The sequence below is a fragment of the Podarcis tiliguerta genome (genome assembly GCF_965153285.1).
Source record: "Podarcis tiliguerta genome assembly, chromosome: 6".
NCBI lineage: Eukaryota > Metazoa > Chordata > Lepidosauria > Squamata > Lacertidae > Podarcis > Podarcis tiliguerta.
In genome coordinates, this window is record NC_139539.1 from 47224821 (window position 1) to 47243769 (window position 18949).

At 46.8% G+C, this 18949-nt stretch overlaps 1 protein-coding gene across 6 annotated transcripts in view; it reads left to right on the forward strand.

Annotated features, from left to right (window-relative positions):
* Positions 1–18949, forward strand: part of AMPD2 (adenosine monophosphate deaminase 2) — a 50953-nt gene that overhangs the window by 10095 nt on the left and 21909 nt on the right. For 2 of the 6 annotated variants that reach the window (XM_083445680.1, XM_083445679.1), the window contains exons 2-4: positions 12632–12762; positions 16049–16179; positions 17303–17371. In XM_083445680.1, coding sequence (XP_083301806.1) covers positions 12632–12762; positions 16049–16179; positions 17303–17371 — 331 coding nt within the window. Of the gene's footprint in view, positions 1–3999; positions 4292–12631; positions 12763–16048; positions 16180–17302; positions 17372–18949 lie in introns of those variants that run through there. The other 4 variants (XM_083445682.1, XM_083445681.1, XM_083445683.1 and 1 more) reach the window with 3 other exon arrangements.

Genomic DNA, 18949 nt, shown 5'->3' on the forward strand with positions numbered 1-18949 from the left:
CAAAGAATGCCAGATCCTTTTGATTAAAATCAGAATTATATTTCCAGAGGTCTAGGCTGCCTGCCCTCCTTTTGTATGCATGACTGCAACCCTCTTTAGGCTGCTGCCATAGGGTTTAGCTATCTAGCCCAGGGGTCAGCAACCTTTTTCAGCCATGGGCCGGTCCACCGTCCCTCAGACCATGTAGTGCGCTGGACTATATTTGGGGGTGGGGGAAATGAACAAAATAACCCAGAGATGCATTTTAAATAAAGGTACACATTCTACTCATGTAAAAACATTCTGATTCCCAGACCGTTCTGCGGGCTGGATTTAGAAGGCGATTGGGCCACATCCGGCCCGCAGGCCTTAGGTTGCCTACCCCTGATCTAGCCTAACCACCTGCTTGATGCAGGAAGTCCAAAGCTATAGTATTTCCAACAGAAGAGAAAACCTAGGCTTACTGAAATAGGGTTACTAGGGAGTAGCACCCATATAAAGTAGTGAGCCTTACTTCTAAGTAAATATTTACAGTGGTACCTCGGGTTACAGACGCTTCAGGTTACATACGCTTCAGGTTGCAGACTCCGCTAACCCAGAAATAGTACCTCAGGTTAAGAACTTTGCTTCAGGATGAGAACAGAAATCGTGCTCTGGTGGCGTGGCGGCAGCGGGAGGCCCCATTAGCTGAAGTGGTGCTTCAGGTTAAGAACAGTTTCAGGTTAAGAACGGACCTCCAGAACAAATTAAGTACTTAACCTGAGGTACCACTGTATAGGCTTACACTGTTATTGTCTTTTATCCTGTGTGGGATGTTTTTATTTTCTCCCTGGTTGGTATAAAATTATTTCCATGACAACAGGCTAAAACTTGCAGGCAGAGTTGAGGATTGAAGCTGGGTCTCCTGTCCTAAGGCCACTCACAAGTCCACCAGATAGACCAGCAGGATCTTAGCTTTTTCTCTCCTCCACCATCTTTATTTACACCTAGATAATGACAGCCATATGCATTCGCCGGATTTGTGCTGTTCTAGTGCACAGAAGTGTTTTGCGAATCTCACTGTATACTCAGTACAGTACAGTGTTTTCTATAGTATTTTGATTTTTGTTCTCCTTGGATGATAAGAACTAATTGTTTACATTTTGTTTACATTCTGTCTTAGATCTTGCTTAACTTTCAGTCATATTGCACATATGCTTCTTATTTGCCGGCTGTGACTTTGTTGTCAAATCAAAACCAAGTAATAATTCCAAATTTTACTAAGCAACAACAACAACAACTGTGGAAAAGGCATCATTTATGCATCTTCCATCATTTCTCCGGGGATTTATTTTGTCATCTGCACAATGCAAGTAATCCAGAAACAGGCGACTAATGTTTGACAGAGGGAGTTAAATGCCTCCTCCTCTTCTTCCTCCTCCTCCTCCTCCCTGGCCCACAGACTTATTATTCAGTGTACTTCTGTTGCTTCCAAGCATCTGGCTCTAAGGCTGTTTTTGTCAAGCTGCTGAAATTCATCCAACAGCCATTCCTACTCCAGTACAAATACTAACACTGAGTATAAGGTCTGTGTAAATATATCCCCATGCTTCATATTTCTCTTATCTGCCTCATTTGCTTGCAACCCCAATAACTGATATATATTATTTATTATTGAAAATACAGGTGTTTCTCACCTGTGGACATAACAATATTGATAGGAAAAAGGTATTAGCCATTCTATTTTGAAAGGGATTGATGCCAGTCTTTAGGTGTCAATCTCCTCAAAGGCTTGGCTGCTGATCTGTAGTTCTCCACACACACCCCATATTCATTTGAAAGAAAGCTATATACCTACAAAAATAAGTAAAGGTAAAGGTACCCCTGCCCATACGGGCTAGTTGTGTCCGACTCTAGGGTTGTGCGCCCATCTCACTTAAGAGGCCGGGGGCCAGCGCTGTCTGGAGACACTTCTGGGTCACGTGGCCAGCGTGACGAAGCTGCTCTGGTGAGCCAGCACCAGCGCAGCACATGGAAACGCCGTTTACCTTCCCGCTATAACGTGGTACCTATTTATCTACTTGCACTTAAGGGTGCTTTCGAACTGCTAGGTGGGCAGGAGCTGGGACCGAAAGACGGGAGCTCACCCCACCGCGGGGATTCGAACCACTAACCATGCGATCGGCAAGCCCTAGGCACTGAGGTTTTACCCACAGCGCCACCCGCGTCCACCCACTACAAAAATAGTTTTATTTTATTTAGGAAAGCAATACAAAACTGCTTAATTAAGGAAAATATTTAAGCTGTGTATAATAAAAATAATTGTCAACAATACACCGATAAGAGCAGCATTTTTGTTTTTATTTTAGAAACAAGTGCATACACAACACTATATCTGGGTAGGCTTGCTGAAACAAAGAAACTAGCTGGTGTGTGAAATGGTATAGTGAGGGTGCCTACCTAATGTCAATAGGCAGGGAGTTCCACAGGTGCTGCCACAGTGAAAGGCTGACTCCTCCCAGATGTGGAAATAATGAAGTTATTCCATGGGTTTCAAAACCCAGTTTTGAGCAGTTCAGCCTGGAGCTTCCCACTGGGGATTTGGGACTTGGCTGCTCTAGTGCCATCCCTGAAAACGCATTTCACTTAAGGGCTTTGTGAGCAAGTACCGCATTGGGTTAGATTTGGCTCTCTCAACAAGAGGTGTGGGATCCTTGGCCAGATTGTTGAGAACTGGAGAAAGTCTGTGTAAGCAACATTGGGGCACTGCTGCCGCTGCCGCCACTGCCTTCTTCAGAAAGAGAGCGATCACTGGGCAGGCTTCCAAAACCTGCTGCCAGTCTGTCTTCAAAGGATCGAGACTGAGGAATGACATGCCCATCACTGTCACCCCTGAGGCCCTTCATCTTCGTGACAGCAGACTCTGAGCACAGGCACCTCCATTACGTCCTGCGGGATCAGGAAAGGACAGCTGCTTCTCATAGGCCATTTATTGTTCTTAATTAACCAGCGGCTGCAGCTCTTGGAGACAAAGCTTATAGGCGGCTTCTGCCAAGACAACCTCCATCCCCGTCACCACTGAGCTGCAGTCCAGTATGCAGCACAGCTTCGATTCTTCCACTTCCTCTCCTTACCTTGGAACCAAACGAGATCTGGCTTGGAGTTGTCTTAACACACCTGGGTGATGCCAGCAATGGAGTTTGTGCCGTAAGGGCTAGAATGTGCCATTTGGGAAGTAACGATTCCTAGTGGTTAGAGCTGGATGGTCTGTGAGCCAGATAGAGACAATCTGCTACAGATAGCAGAAAAGTAATATTTTCCAGACTGGTGCAGAAGAAATTGGGCAAAGGGGAGCACCCTCCCTCAGATTCTAGCCAGAGTGGGGTTTAATGTTTGAGAGGGGCAGATAATCACACCTTGCAAACTGACTGCTGGATGGAATTTGTGTGTATGTTTACCAGACTCCTCATAGCCTTTAGTGGGAAAAAGATGGGGGGAGCACAAGACACACCTCTGTTTGCCCTCCCCCAATGAAATATGATATATTCTGTTTTAAAATCATACAGAGACGATGTGAAACAAAAACAGAGAGGGGCAATAATAACAACAACGCTGAGCTTAACCAAATAAGAATCTCAATGTATTCCCTACGAAGTATGTGGCTTGGAGTGTTCTTGTGCCTTATTATACCAGTACGGAATGAAAACAAACTCTTAAAGTTGAGTTAGCTTTTGTTCGGTTTCCCCCTTTTCTTACAGCATGAACGACCAGTATGTGGTGCTCTGTGCTTTTGTGTGTGGGTAGATCTCTGCCATTGCTTACTTTCAGAGAGAGATGGGGGCGGGCGCTGGGATACACGTCTGCAGCTGTGGCTGGCACGTTAGGGGTTAACTCCTCCTTACTTTGAGGCCAGGAGTTAGCTCTGCTGCGTGGCCACTGGTGGCGGAGGGTGGCTTCTCTTTGCCTGTCTGGCTCTGCCTGCCTCTTGGAAGAGACTGTCATATATTTTTTGTCTCCTCCCTCTCCCCCCATGTAGCTACGGTTGGTACAGCCCAAGCCGGCTCTGGAGCTGGAATCCTGTGGGACTGCAGCTCTCAGAGAGGAGGCTGCGAAACACCGGCAAGAGAGCAGCGGCAGCAGGCACCTCTGTCTGCTTCGTCCTCGTTGCCTTCTTGTGGGCACTCTGCCTCCCCCAAGGGTACCTTGGAGGCTTTTTGGTCCACGCTCAGGGGGCAGAAGGTGATTGGATGCTCCTTGCCTAGCCTGCCAGCATCTTGGTTTCCAGGTGGAGAAAAGGCAGAGGCTTAGTGAGGCCCTTAAGACTGCCAGATCTGTAAGTGTTTGGAAATGTCTTTTCCTTTCTCCCCTCTGGGGCTGGATGGTTTTGAGTTGCAGCTGCTCGTATTAATCAGGAGTTCTGAGATGCTTGAAGGATAAAGTGAAGCCTGCCTGTTCTATTTAATGGGCTGGAGTTGCAATGCTGTGTTGTTAAGGGGCATGCGATTTAAAAGCCTTTGACGTGAGATGGGCATGTGGCACTCAACGTAAAAGAGAGGGGTGATTTGCTCAGGCTGCCGCAGAAGGCAAATCCCTGAAAGTTAGAACAGGAGCACTGGCAAGGTATTCCTGTATTGATTGAGGCTTGAGGTTTCTTTTTTTCCGGGGAGTGGGAGGTGTTTTGTGTCTCTGTGTGTAAACCTCTGGCAATTCTCTGAAGCTGGGCTAGCTGACAGCTCATCACTGAAGGGGACCTCCACTGGCTATCCTGGTGCAGATGCTGAAATGTCTGTCTTGGGGAAGTGGGTAATGATGACAGCTTCTTTTGCAGTTGTTTTTATCCCTATCATGTTCTCAGATGCATTGCAAGAGTTTGGATTCCTTGTGATGAGAAGTTGTTGCGATGATACCCACAAAAAATGCAGGACTTCTATCCCTTGCACTCTGTTTTAGTATTTTGGTGGTGCAAGGCTTCTTGTGAGAAAGGGAGTTTAAAAACAAACAAACCCACACGTACTTTAATTAATTGAATGTGTATAAATCTGATAGCCATTAGTCACAACCACCTGCATGTACTATGTACAATAAAATTAAAAATGGGGGGGGGGAGGCGGGGAACTATGATGCTTATTAGTACTCTTTAAAGCATATTTCTGTGATCTTCTAGTACTTGTGAAAATACAGCTGTTTGGAAGAGGCTCCACTATTTCATTGAAATATGTTCTATAAAAATTGCCTAATTTTTCACCCCAAGGAACTAGTCACATGGCAATTTATCTGTGCTACCTTGCTCATGTTGCCGGAACAGGCATTTCAGTGATCAACAGAGGACTACTGAGAGAGAGTCTAGTTTTCTAGTTTCTCAGGGCAAGCCTTTAAGCCACTATTAAACTAACCATAATTGCATCCCCAGTGTTTGTGGGAAACCCCCAAGGGGTAAATTGCATAAAAGAAAAATGAATATCTGGTCCTTGGAGTCGGATTGATGGAGCACCTAGTGACCTCTCGCCAACGAGATGTCACAATAAAGTGTCTCCATTACATACATGTGAATGAAGCTGTCGCTATATATTACGGCATTGGCATATGTCTGAATTAGCCACATTTCTGCTGCTCTGTGTGTGGTGGGCTCAGGATTTCCAAAAGAGTGGCATAACAAGTGTCACAATATGGGCATGTGACCGACTCAGCATCCGCAGCTATAGTCTTGGTGGAGGAGCTTCAGCATTTGGCCAGTGCTTGACTTAAGGGAAGACCATTGCAGATTCAGAACCAAGCATGATGATGCGACTAAGTGTGGGAAGCCATGTCCTGTCTTTACTTCTAGGTATCTGAGTGTAGGAGGAGCAGGCTAGACTGCTGACCCCACTAAACTTTTGCTGCAACGTCACAAGGGGATTTTTGCCATGGAGGGTTTGGGCCTGGAAGTGATGCTCCCCCATTGGTTCTGGCAGGTGTTGGGAGGCTGCCCAACAAAAGCTGGGGCTCCAGACTGCTGCACATCCAAAAGCTGCTAGTGGCAGTGGAAGAAAGGTTGAGGAAATCTGTGTTGCCATCCGTGGTGTTGCCCAGCCAGCAATTGGAGCTACAGGAGCAGCTGTTCTTGGCTGCCCCCCTCATGAGCTGAAGACACATGCTGGCTTTGATGGGGCTGCCAAGGCTTAGCCCTGCAATTGGCCTGGCGGTTCCCCAGCTCTTGCTGTTTTTTTTCCTAATGAATTGATTGTTTGCACTGTGCACAGGGAGCCCATTAGGGAGACATGTGAGGGTCATTAGCAAGGCACAGTGGAGCTTGACTATTCAGGCAGTGCCTGGATTGGGAGTGGGAGAGGGGCAGTGGGCGGGGGGGTGGGGAGGGAACCCAAGCAAACACTTCTTCCTTCTGCATAAACCACTGTGATGGAGCGGGTAGTCAGCCTCTGGGGCATCAGGCAGGCAAAAACACTCTGAATCAGGTTTGACAGTTGATGGCAATGCTCTCCTCCTTGTCCTAGAACAGGGCTTGATGCTTCTGCTTTGTGGTGTGTACCTTGGTGACCCGCTGAGGGCCAGATGCAAAGCAGGCATTGCAAGCTTTCGTCGTGGGGTGGTGGTGGGGGAGACCTTTGTGTAGTTATGGAGTTCTCACGTGTCTCCAGTGAGCTCAGGATATGAATGAACTCGAAGGGACTGGTTTCTCTTGTGTCACCCATTCGTTGGGTAGTTGTGACACTTGTGAAACTTGCTCAGCATCTACTAAGATAAGTGGCCCCTTCCCCACAAACTGGAATGTGTTGTGCAGAGGTTTCTGGGAATAGGATGCTAAGGACAGCAGGGCCAATTTTTCCTTTTCTGTGACAAGTTTCGTTCTGAAGGAATGAGCACCGAAAATCTGAGTGCACAAAATGCATATTGCCAGCTACTGCAGTGCAGCTGCTTTTGGGGCGGAATCAGCATCTGTTTTAAGTGCCCCCACGACAAGAATTCTGGTTATTGTAGATGTAACAGCTAAGAACACTAGATGGGGAAAAGCTAATAATCATATCATTTCAGAAATGACGTTTCCAGGTATATAATTATGAAATGCTTTATTAGACCCTGGTGGGTAGGAACACACGTGTCTCATTGCCGGATGATGCCCTGGAGATCCTGCCTGTTCTTTTGAACACTCTTAAGACAGCAGGATCATAAACAGCTCCTCTGCTCTTTTTGGCCTCTTACTTTTATCTGCCCTTACCCCTTTCCCACACTGCTACATGAAGATGGATGCAGGATCTGGAGGAGGAATGGACTGGAAAATGCAGTAGCTCCTTGCGTTCCTATTGCCGTGGGATGTTTAGACCCAGGCAGGATCTCTAGATTGTGATCAGGCAACCTTTTGGGAAGGGCCATAGCTAGATAGTAGGGTACATACTCTGCGTTGCAGAACATCCCAAATTCAATCCCTGGTATTTCCAGGTGGAGCTGGACAACGTCGTCCCCTCTGAAAGTCTGGAGAGTCACTGTTAATCATTGTAGAGTAGGCAACACTGAGCTCAACAAACCAGTGGTCTGACTCTGTATAAAGCAGCTTCTGTGGCAATTTGACCTGGAGATTTTCTCTAAAGTAATAATCCTCCATCTTGTATTTATTCTTGAGCGATTTATAGGGGCAACAGTGAGTGACAGATTGCTCACCAGTCAAGCACCTCCAGTGCCATCAGACATCTTCCACCCATCCTCACTTGTTGGCCTATCACCCTTCGCCTAAAGTAATTTCAACTTTTTCATGGACAGAAACAAACTTACTTGAACACACTGTTGATACGATTTAGAAGAAGATATTCTGTCTCTTGACAAGAAAAGGAAATCAGTACTTGCAGGCCAGCTGAGTTGGGTTGAAAAGTGACTCCAGATAGACAATAGCTGGTTTGGATGGGAAAACAAATGGAATTCCTTGTGTAGTGGGTGATGTCAGTAATTATAGACAGGACTTGTGCGATTCAACCAAGGGAATGCCAGATCCTGTGATTTAGTGTGGGCTGTGCAAGTGAGCCATGAATTTTCATGAATGTGTGTACTTATGATATCCTCTTCAAAGAATGGAATGTGATGTATCGCATGACAGAGAGAGTGGAAAAGAAGTAAGGACATGAGGCATTACAGTGATAAAAAAATGTTTGCAGGGATGGTGGATTGATTGATTAATTTCGACACTCTTATCCTATTCATCCAAAAGCTCAGGGTGGCATACATGGGACCCCCCCCCCCACCTCATTATCCACACAACAACCCTGTGACTTCAATCTGGCTGAGAGAGAATAACTAGCCCCGGGTCACTCGGAACTTCATGATGGTTGAAATGGGATCTGAGCCTGGGTCTCCCCAGTCCTAATTCAGCAATGTCACTTGGAGCAGTATGGCTTGGAAAATGGTACCTAGAAATGGATCCTTTTGGCTCCTGAGCCAAATCCTTTTGTGTGGCTATGAATACCTGAAGCTTTTAAATAGAAAAGGTTCTGACAAAGCCATGTAGTGTTTACTTGTGACATAGTTGACCACACAAGTTATGTAGATTTCCTGTCTATTGACAGCATGCAAGAATGTCAGTTTATGTAATTGCCAGTAGCTGTTGGTGATAGTCCAGTTCCGCTAGAGGTGTCATGTTCCTTTGTACCTTTGAACCTCCCTTGCCCCCCGCCCCAGTCTGTTGCTTATTATTCTCTACTTAGTAGGTGAAACGTCTTGCTTAGAGCTGCTTTTCAAATCGACCCAATGAAAATGTAACCATGGTTAGGTGATCAAAGCTGTGCTGCAGGTTTGCATCTCCTTTCTTGTCCATCATCACCTTCCTTACTTTCACCCTCAAAAATTAACTTCACTCACCTGGTTAGATTTGACTGTGGCACAGCAGCATTAACATCTGCAGCAGCACAAACAGGGATGGAAGCTTGTTTGCAAACCATGGCTAGTGCCAGTCAAGATGTCTACATGAGCCACGGAAAGGAAAGAATTCACATGAGTTAGAAGATTGCTAGTTTGGCACCTACATTGGGTTATTACGGAGGGAAATGAGCTCTTGTTTGTTGACTGTGTCCACATGGTGACTACTATAATGTGTGGAGGGTGCAGACATGTGTGAAAAATTGGTGGCATGGACTTGGAGACCTTATGGTTTAAAGGCACCACAGAGACATGCCGAGGAGCAAAGAAAGCCCATATTTTCTCTAGTGTGTGAAGCATCCTCGGGAGACATTAAAACAGATCTATGCGCAACCTTGTCACAAGTTAGAACTAAACAACAAGATATGTAATGGACCAATGTAGTGTATTCTACAACACATACTGAGCACACAGCAGTTGGGACTCTGATCTGCTTTAAAAATGTCTCAGGTAACTACATTCTTTCGCTCCCTTTCCCTTGAGGAGCCTATTTTGTTTACCTTGTTTTATTTTTAGGAATTTTGAGGTCAAGACATGTCGATTCTAGCAGAAGGGAACAAAGTAATTGCCTATGACTCTGTATTATTTCACAACTTGCTTTGCCCCAGAGTCTGCAGAGGTAGGAAGTTGGGTCACCCCTGGATTCCTGTGTGGCTTCAGAGAGGCCACTCCATGGTAGATCTTGGCCAACAGTCAGCAAAAGTGCTGTGGTTGGGCTGTTTGTATTGATTTCTCTATCTGTTCCCCTTGTGCTCTGCACGGGGAGCTAGGAGTGGTTGTGCTCTTGCTGCAGCGGCAGGGAGGAAAGGTCTGGTCTGCAAGCATTTGCTCTCATTAGAACGTTAAGGCCTGAGAGCTGAAAGCCAGTCACCCCTATAAAATGGACTTTGAGCAGTTTCTCCTGTGAGGCTCAGCGTAGGGTCTGGCTGATCGGTCCATGGTGTTTGCCTTCAGCCTCTGCAGGCGCAAACAAGAGAGAATGTGTCTCTGCCAGGTTCCTTTTAACAGAACAAAGGATGTGTTATTCCCCTTAATAGTCTCTCTGGAAGCCAACTTAAGGTACTCGTCTCCAGGCTGGAAGCTGATTATTAGTTCTACATCAGACAAGTGGTAGGGCAAGCCTTACCAACTAGTTTAAACTTTTAGAAGGGATGGGATACCCTTTTTTGTTTTTGTTTTTAGTGCTTCTCAACCTCAAAGTGGATGCTTAAAGTCTTGAAGCTGGTGAGAAATGGGATCCTTTTAACTGGGCATGATGGTGAGGAGACTTCACTTTTTACAGCAGGGATGGGGACTGTGTGGTCCTCCATGGACTCCAGCACTCATCAGCCATAGCCAGCATGCCCATTGGTGAGGGGTGGTGAGAGTTGTAGTCCAACAACATCCTCAGGGCCGCAGTTTCTGCATCCTTGTTCTTCAAGAAAAGCAATAGCATCTGTTCATTTTTAGCTAGCATAGTCAGTACCTGGCCCTGCCAGAAATTCCTTGTTAAACATGGCAGTAAGTGTTTTCATCTCTGGGCTGGAGTCCTCCATCTGCAACGTGGTTTGTGGTTGTCACAAATGCTTTGTGGTTGTCACAAATGCTAGGAAGAATGGCATTGAAAAAGCCCAAGAAAAGGTGATGCCAGTTGATAAGGGATTCTTCCCCATTTGAAAGGAGATCTGGTCCACAGCTCAGTGGCATTTCCGGTATTTTGAGGTCGCTGGATCACTTTGAGAACTGACGTTTGAGACATGGTGGGGTCCAGATGAATAGCATATGCTGGTTGCCTATCCAGAGTCCAACTTTAAATCCCTGCTGGGCCAGGAACATACAGTCGCTTCCCTTGAGGAAGTCTCGCCTTCAATCCTGCATCTGTTCAATGGGAGTAGGAGTGTCTTATTTTGCATGGCTGTTGTGAGCTTGAATAAAGCAACAATTGTGCATATTATGTAATCTGCCAAAATTAATATGTGGAAATGAATGGCCAGGCATGGAAGGAGATGTCTGGGAACTCTTCTCATAATGCCAATATAACAGTGGATTCCAGACCCAACCCTTGTCCCTGGTAGCAGAGCAGCTGAAAATGGCAAACAGAGGCGGGTGGATCATAAGATAGTTCTTGGGCATTTGCAAGGTCTGGGGCCCTGTGACACAGACTGACAGCTGGTAATTTGAGTGTGGGCTTTGAGCGACCCTTGGGGGTGGGTGGTGAACCAATGGATCAAATAGTGCTTGGGCCATTTCCTTTTATTTTAAATGGTGGGCTCTTGTTGGAACTGGTAAATATAGCTCAGGAGCTGATGAACCTGGGCTATGTTAACAGAGACCAGAAAACAGCATAAAATTGGGCATATTTCACAGAGGATTTCCTGCTTTTTGTCAATAGCTGCCATTCATTGGACATGGTAAGGGATGGGTTACGAGCGGCAATCAGAGTTGCTCTGTTCTGTTATTTTTCTTTTGTTGCATCTGGTGACTAATCCAGAGAAGGTCACACCATGATAAACACATCTGTCTTTAAGGTGCCACAAGACTAGTTCTGTTTCTAATGTCAATTTTCAGTAGCATCTTCGCTCTGTTGATGCCCAAGGCCAGTCTGAGTTCTAGCAGCTTCATACTTTTCAGTGTGCACAGATGTGAAAAAGGCTTTTGGGAAGGATTGCCAGAAAGTGAACTTGGCAGTTTAGTTTTCCTTTGAAGGATGGTGAGGTTCAGCAGAGGTAGTATGTGCCATTTCTGTGTGTACCAATTGCTCTAATATCTTAGCTTGAATACATTCCTGAGCCACTTCCTGAAGCAAAAGGATGGAAAGAGTGTAGAATTAGTACATTGGCTTATATATGACGTGGGTGGCACTGTGGTTTAAACCACTGAGCCTCTTGGGCTTGCCGATTGGAAGGTTGCCGGTTCAAATCCCTGCGACGGGGTAAGCTCCCGTTGTTCTGTCCCAGCTCCTGCCTAGCAGTTCAAAAGCATGCCAGTGCAAGTAGATAAATAGGTACCGCTGCGGCGGGAAGGTAAACAGCATTTCCGTGCGCTCTGGCTTCCATCACGGTGTTCCATTGCGTCAGAAATGGTTTAGTCATGCTGGCCACATGACCTGGAAAGCTGTCTGTGGACAAACGCCAGCTCCCTCGGCCTGAAAGCGAGATGAGCGCCACAACCCCAGAGTCACCTTTGACTGGACTTAACCACCCAGGGGTCCTTTACCTTTTATAGTGTCATCATCTTATCACCCCTTTTCCCTGGCCTTGACACCTGAGATGTATATTTTCAGGACCCATTCTATTTGTGTGTGTGGTTGCATTTTTTATTGTAAGTTTTTTAAAACTTCTGATGTAATTTTAATCAATGTAGCCCACCCCTGGGACTTTAGGGTGAAGGCAGGGTAATAAAGTTGTTTGTTTGTTAATTACAGTACCAGCAGCCACAACCTGCTTCCTTCAAATGCATGATGTGGAGTGAGAAGGGAGTGATGGTAAAGCCAAGTGTTTTAGCAGTTTCTCAAACGAAATGATGGTGGTGGGGTGTCTGCTAATCTGCAGAAACCTTTTGCAGATGTTTCTTGGAAAGCAGGACTGTCCTACGGCAGTTCTCCATTTTGATCCAGGCAGAATTACCAGCCGCTGCCGACTGGGACTGGTGGAAATCATAGTCCAGAACATCTAGAGGGCACCAGGTTGGAGAGAACTGATCAAGGCTGTGTTTGATTAAATTTCTCCTCTTCCCTTGAATTGTTCTGATCAGGGCCGTGGCTTTCTCTCATCTCCCTGTCTCATATTTTCCACAGAGATCCACGGAGGGCCGCGGTCCCGCCAGTTGCAGCCTGCGCGTTCCCTCCCGGGGCCTCCCCACTGCCTGAAGCATTTTCCTGTTGACCTGCGCACCTCCATGGATGGCAAGTACAAAGAGATAGCCGAGGTAATGTTACTTCTTCATTGCTCTTGCTTTCCTCTTTTATAACCTTGGAACCAGGCCTGTGAGGACACCACCTCAGAGTTATACCTACTGGCCCTGAGTTCCTCTTTTCCTTGGATTGCTTTTTTATGAAACAAGCTCAACTCTGTAACCCCAAACTCTGACAAATGCATGCGACTCCTCTTGCATTTGCAAAGGTTGTGGGGAGGGGGGGAGAGATAATCCATGCAGCCTTTCACTGTTGGAGGTAAGGAGTGGGTTGCTTTCAACTCCTGGAAATGGAAGGTGAGAGGGAAGTGATCTTTGCCAGTTCCTCTTGTAATCTCCTGTGCTCCTGGGAATTGTGCTTGGTGGTGGTGGGTGGAGGGGCTGTGGGGATAAATCACCCTCCCCTTCTGTTTGTAGAAGCTTCTGCTGATTTGATGCTTTGGCTGAAGTACAGTTTTGCTTTCCTAGGATCCAACCCGGTGTTTGGGAGTTATTTCTCATTGAGTGTGCTTGTTGTGAGGTTTTGTTGGGGTGTTTCCCAGAGGGCCAGGTTGCCACATTGTGCCAGTTAGTGCCACCCTGCAGTTGAGGCATAAAGTGTTGTTACGTGGTCTCCACTGACATAATGATTCCACCGTCTCCCAATTTTAATTGTGGCGTAAAGGAAAGGTGGACCTAGCGTTGCTTGCAGCCCACACTGGTTGTTTTCGTCCACTGTTTGGGGATGCCAGATTCTAAGGTAGGCAAATCTTGTGCAGTTCTGGGACTCTGCTACTTCCAAGCCCAGGCGTGACAGGAAATGTGCATTAGCCTAAATCCAGCCTCAGAGCCTGGCAAAGTCTGCCCCATGTGCACTTAATGGTTTCTGGAGTAGCTGGAATCTCTGTGAGTGATGAACTGTCCTGCTAATCGCAGCATTACAAGAGAAAGGAGGCGCAAGAAAAAGGAGAAGCTCTTGTTATGTTCCTCTTATTGCGTGCTCCAGTTCCAGGCTTCCTGTTTCAGGCAATCAGAGCAATTTTTTCAACCTCAGTAATAGGTGAGCAATCTCTTGCTGGAGTGTGAACTGAGCCATTGTCAGGGAGAGCGATTACAGGAGTACTTTGGCCAGACTTTTTGTCTGGATGGGCTCTCGGGTGCATTCTCTCCCAGTTGGAAAGACTGAAAAGGTCCATAATTTCAACTGGGGAATTTGCGGGTCACCGGCAAGCGGTCCCAGCTTGCCTCGCCAGTCATTCTGATGCTGATACCCTTTAACCTATGCAACAGATGTTTCCATTGTAATTGCTGGCACAGAAATTTGGCTTTTTGCCTTTAGCTATCTAAAGAGTGAACTTACCACAGGCAAGCTTTCAAGAATCGGGTACCCGAGTGAATTAATTGAAAATGCATTTTGATCGACCTACTGGCAGGCTAAGTAATTGAATTGCTTGTCTGATTTATTGGGGGAAATCCTTGCAGAGCAAGCCTGACTCAGCACTTCCCAGCTCATGTCTCTTTGTAACGCAGCTCTCTGTCTTGCTGCTTGTGCTTCAGGGCTCTTTAGTTGCAGTATGGAAATGTCCATAGCAAGATCTTGTCCTTTTTTCGTGATTCGTGAGAGCTGTCTGTCTCCTTCCTTCATACCTTGCTCTTGAACATGGGTGGGTGGGGGGACTTTCTGGGGGGGGGGGCTGAGGGTCACATTGCCCTAGTAGAAAAGCTGTGGAGCCATATACCTGAACCAGGTGGGGCCAGATCCACACAAAATCATAAACCCTTGATGCACACACAATTTCTCTTTCTCTCTCATAACACTACGCATATCATGGAAGGAGAGGCATATTTTTAATTATTACTAGCTCTCTTCAAGTTATACCTTCCATTTCCTTCATAGACTTAAAAAAAAAAAATACACTGAACTTCCTATACAGTGGTACCTCGGGTTACAGACACTTCAGCTTACAGACTCTGCTAACCCAGAAATAGTACCTCGGGTTAAGAACTTTACTTCAGGATGAGAACAAAAATCATGCGGCGGCAGCGGGAGGCCCCATTAGCTAAAGTGGTACCTCAGGTTAAGAAGAGTTTCAGGTTAAGAACGGACCTCCAGAACGATTAAGTTCTTAACTTTGTACTGCCTATCCAAAAGGCTCAGTAATTCTAGTGTGATAATGCAAATATGTTCAATTCACAGCTGAATTGCAAGTCCTTCCCCAAAATTGAGATCCAGCAATTGCAAAATGTGTGAACTACTTTTTGCATTTCTGCAAAGAATACAAGTTTGCTGTGACCTTACAGAGGAAGGAGCCACGGTTACACATCCTCTTTCCATTTCTGCTGAGCAGCTGATGGTTGGCAGGGCACCCGGAGGGCTGTATGAAATCTGGCCAGACCACGGGTATCTCACCCCAGGTCTAGGACATTAAAATGTGCATTCATTTTCAAGGCTGGAAATGTCATTTCAATCTACCTTTGCCACACTGAAGATGTTAGGTCTGCCTTCACTCTTTCTGGTCCCAGACTGATAGAAGTGTCATAGAGCCTGTTGGTGGAGCTCACGTCACGTGCTGATTTTAATGGGTCCATGGTACAGACTTATTAAAATCACAATACCTGAAGTACATAAATGTCGTATGCACATTGTAGAAAAGCATTGTGGCGTGATGTAGATTAACCCCACCTCACAGGCTTGAATATACACTTCGAATGTTATGGCTTTAGTGGATTCACAGTACAGGTCTGTAAAGTGTATGTCTTACAACTTAAATGTGAGGCATGGTCCTAAGCAGAGAGACACTGGATGTGAGCACTGGTGGTGGTATGGAAGTGTTTGAAGCTGCCTGCTCTAGCTTCCACCTGACCTTTGTAGGAAGAAATTAGGGCCTGCTTGATGGCTCAGCAGCTGTCGTTTCCTGATGTTGACACATCTGTGTGTCAGAAACATGCTGGAGAAGGCAGCAGGGAAGACGGGGACCTTGAGATATATTAATCATTAATGCACCTTTCGATGACCTGGGCAATGGGAAACCAGCAGCAGTGAAGTTCATCTAACAGTCATCACTCAGGCAATTGTAAGTCACTGCGTTGGTGACCCCATTGTGAATTCCTGCCCTGAAAAAGCAGGCATTGTGGCATGGATCCCACCCACAATACTTTCATGGATGCTGGCAGAGTATTCCCATCTCAACAGACAGACTCCAGGGAGTCCCTCTTAATGGACTCTCCATGCTGGTGTCAGAGGTTTATTATGTGGGAGGCTTAACTACTCGTCCCTGCCCAACCCTCGGTCGACTGCACTGTTGTGCTGCTGTGCCCACAGGAGCTGTTCTGCCGTTCGTTGGCTGAGAGTGATATGCGCAGTGCCCCCTATGAATTCCCAGAAGACAGCCCCATTGAACAGCTGGAGGAGAGGCGCCAGCGGCTGGAGCGGCAAATCAGCCAGGATGTGAAGTAAGTTGCTGTGATGCTTCTTGGTCTTCTTCTGGCTCCTTTGTTTGGTATTTCTAAGAGTAGGAAGGTGCATTTCAGAGAAGTTCATGAACAAAGACAACTGGATGAATATGAGCAGTTGAGACCTGAGAAAGGTGGCAAGAAGCCAAATGGGGAACCCTTAGTTGCAACCTAGAATAGATTGCTATAACTCGGGGAATAGGCTTGTTGGAGAAGACATAGGTGGTCCAAAGAGGTGCACATCGGACGTTGGCTAGGATGCCTGCCATTGACATGGTTGTGTGTGTGCATATACATAACTGCATGTGTGTGCGTTTGTAGCTGGCAGTTTTACACAACACTTGTCCTGCTTACGGTCTGTCTTGGGTGCCCAGAGGCTTTTCACTGGTGGGATTGCTTTGTGGTTATCTACGTTACCAGCAGGCAAATAAAGGCCTCTGTATTTCTTCCAGCTCTATCTGCCCAGAGGTGGCTAGATTCGTTTAGAAACCAGGACTGGAGAGAGGACAAATATGGCCCGGTACAGATGTTGTGACCTAACCATGCCTAGGCTATTGGAAGTGTGCTGTAGGAGCATTTGCTCCCTCTTCTCCATGCACACACTGCTTCCCTTCTCCGCTTCCTGGGTTGTGGTAACCATGCTTTGGCATAATGTCTGGATTGATCAAATTATGGTTACCACTGGCCATAGTTTGCCTCCGCACCAGAACCAGAAACTCACATTGAGCTATACTTTCTGGTTCAGGTGGGGGCGGTTTGCCTGATCTTCATGGCAAACTGCTTGCCATGGATGAGGAGGGACTTACTATTCAAATCAGTAGCACTTTCCTGATGGCCAAACCATGGTTTGGTTTTTATGTCTGTCCTAGGCCTTTTGAATCCATTCTCTTCTGTCTCCCATAGCTGGTGAATATTGCTGTACAGTGTCTGCCATTTCTGGTGTTGGTTTCTGTATTAATGCTAGTGTTTTCTTTTTTTCTTCTCCTCCTCTTCTCCTTTTCTTCCTCCACATTTCCTCATCTCTCTCTGTTTGTGTGTCTCTCTCTCTCTTCCCCCCTCTCTCTTTCTGTCTCTCTGTTTGTTCCTGTCTTGGCCTTGGCCTCCACTTCCCATTTATCCTCAGACTAGAACCTGACATTTTACTCAGAGCCAAACAGGACTTCCTGAAAATTGACAGTGCTGCTGACTTACAGTGAGTGCCTGGCATTAATTCTCTCTGCCCTTGACTCAGGGGTGGGAGCGGGAGCACCCTGCAGGCTGCATCCTCATCCTCTCCCCACCTTGGCAGGCACAAAGAAAATGACACTCTTGCAAGAGTTCTATCCACCTGCATGTGGCACATTCCCACTCTCAATCATGCCACTGCTGCGTGTGTGGTCAATTAATTAGGTGCAGATACTGCTAAGTCAAACTAAGACGTGTGCAGGCATTTGGGACTGCCTTGTGCAGGCTTAAAATGGGGAGGAGGCAGAGGCATGCATACACAACCCTTGCACCTTCCCTCAAAATCCCAGTGCATGCCAGCTCCTGTTCAGACCTTCCTACAATCAGTGCAAAGCTCTAAAGTGGGGGGATTCTATGTGGAACATGCTTAGAAATCCCCCATCAGACCTTGTACAACATGGGATAGTCCGAAGTGGGACCAGGAGGCACAAGGAAGTTGGGGTGGGGTGGGGCTTGCATTTGTATCCCTCGCCTCTCCATCTTAAGTCCACATTATTTTGCCCCCAATGTACAAGTAGGGCTCTGATCTTACCAGCAGTGACTGAGAGACATGCCAGACAGCCTGGGAGCAGGCTTGGAACTGAACTTCAGAGTGGAAAGATGGTGTAAATCAGGGGTGGCCAACTCCCAAGAGACTGCGATCTACTCATGGAGTTAAAAGCTGTCAGTGATCCACCCCATTTTGGGGGGTTCAGGTCAAAGTTAATGGGCTTTTTTTAGGGAGGAAAGCCCTGCTGAACTTCTTTGGGGGGAGCCAATGATCTACCAGTGGTCTACCACAGGCATCCAGTGATCTACCGGTAGACCATGATCTACCTGTTGGACTTGCCTGCTGTAAATGGATGAAGTGAATCTCCCCTCGCCTCCTGGAGGAGAATGAAAGTTCGGTGTTTTAGAATGGAGAAATCCTTGCGGAGGAAAGGCCAAAGCTAGCCACTGTTTTGGTGCATGTGTCAAGTTTGGCGATCCCTTCTGAGAAGTAGGTGCTGTTCAGATTGAGACGCTGGGAAGCCCTATGGCAACTAGGGCAGGCAAAAGCGCCTTTGATCCCGAGCTCACCATGGCTCTCGACACAGCTGAGCGGGGGATTCCTCCCTTTCCACTGCTGGTCACTTTCCCTTGTTCCTTTGCTCTGAGCTCCATTTCCCTCCTGTCTTTTTATTATAACGGTGATGATTCTTTTCATGGCAGGCGCAGTGGGTGGAGCCAGCCTCTTGTCTCTGTGTTTTATATTTCTTCCCCCACCTCCCCTCTTTTCATGGTGCTGGCTGAGCAGCTCAGATCCCTAGTAAGCCCAGCAAGGTCCTTGTCAGGGCGTCCCTTGGAGACCAGCTTCTTCAGGCCCTTGCTCTGCTTCTGGTTCTGCCAGATGATTGACTTCATGCAGTGCAGAAAGGGGCAATTGGTCATCTGGTGAAGCTGTGCAAAATGAAAGAGCCCTCCCCTGAGGAGCAGGAACCACCTTCCTGCTACGTGGGCACCCTGTTTGACTGTCCAAGGTGCTGAAGCTGTCAAGTGTCCATGACTGTCTCCACCCCTTTCCGTA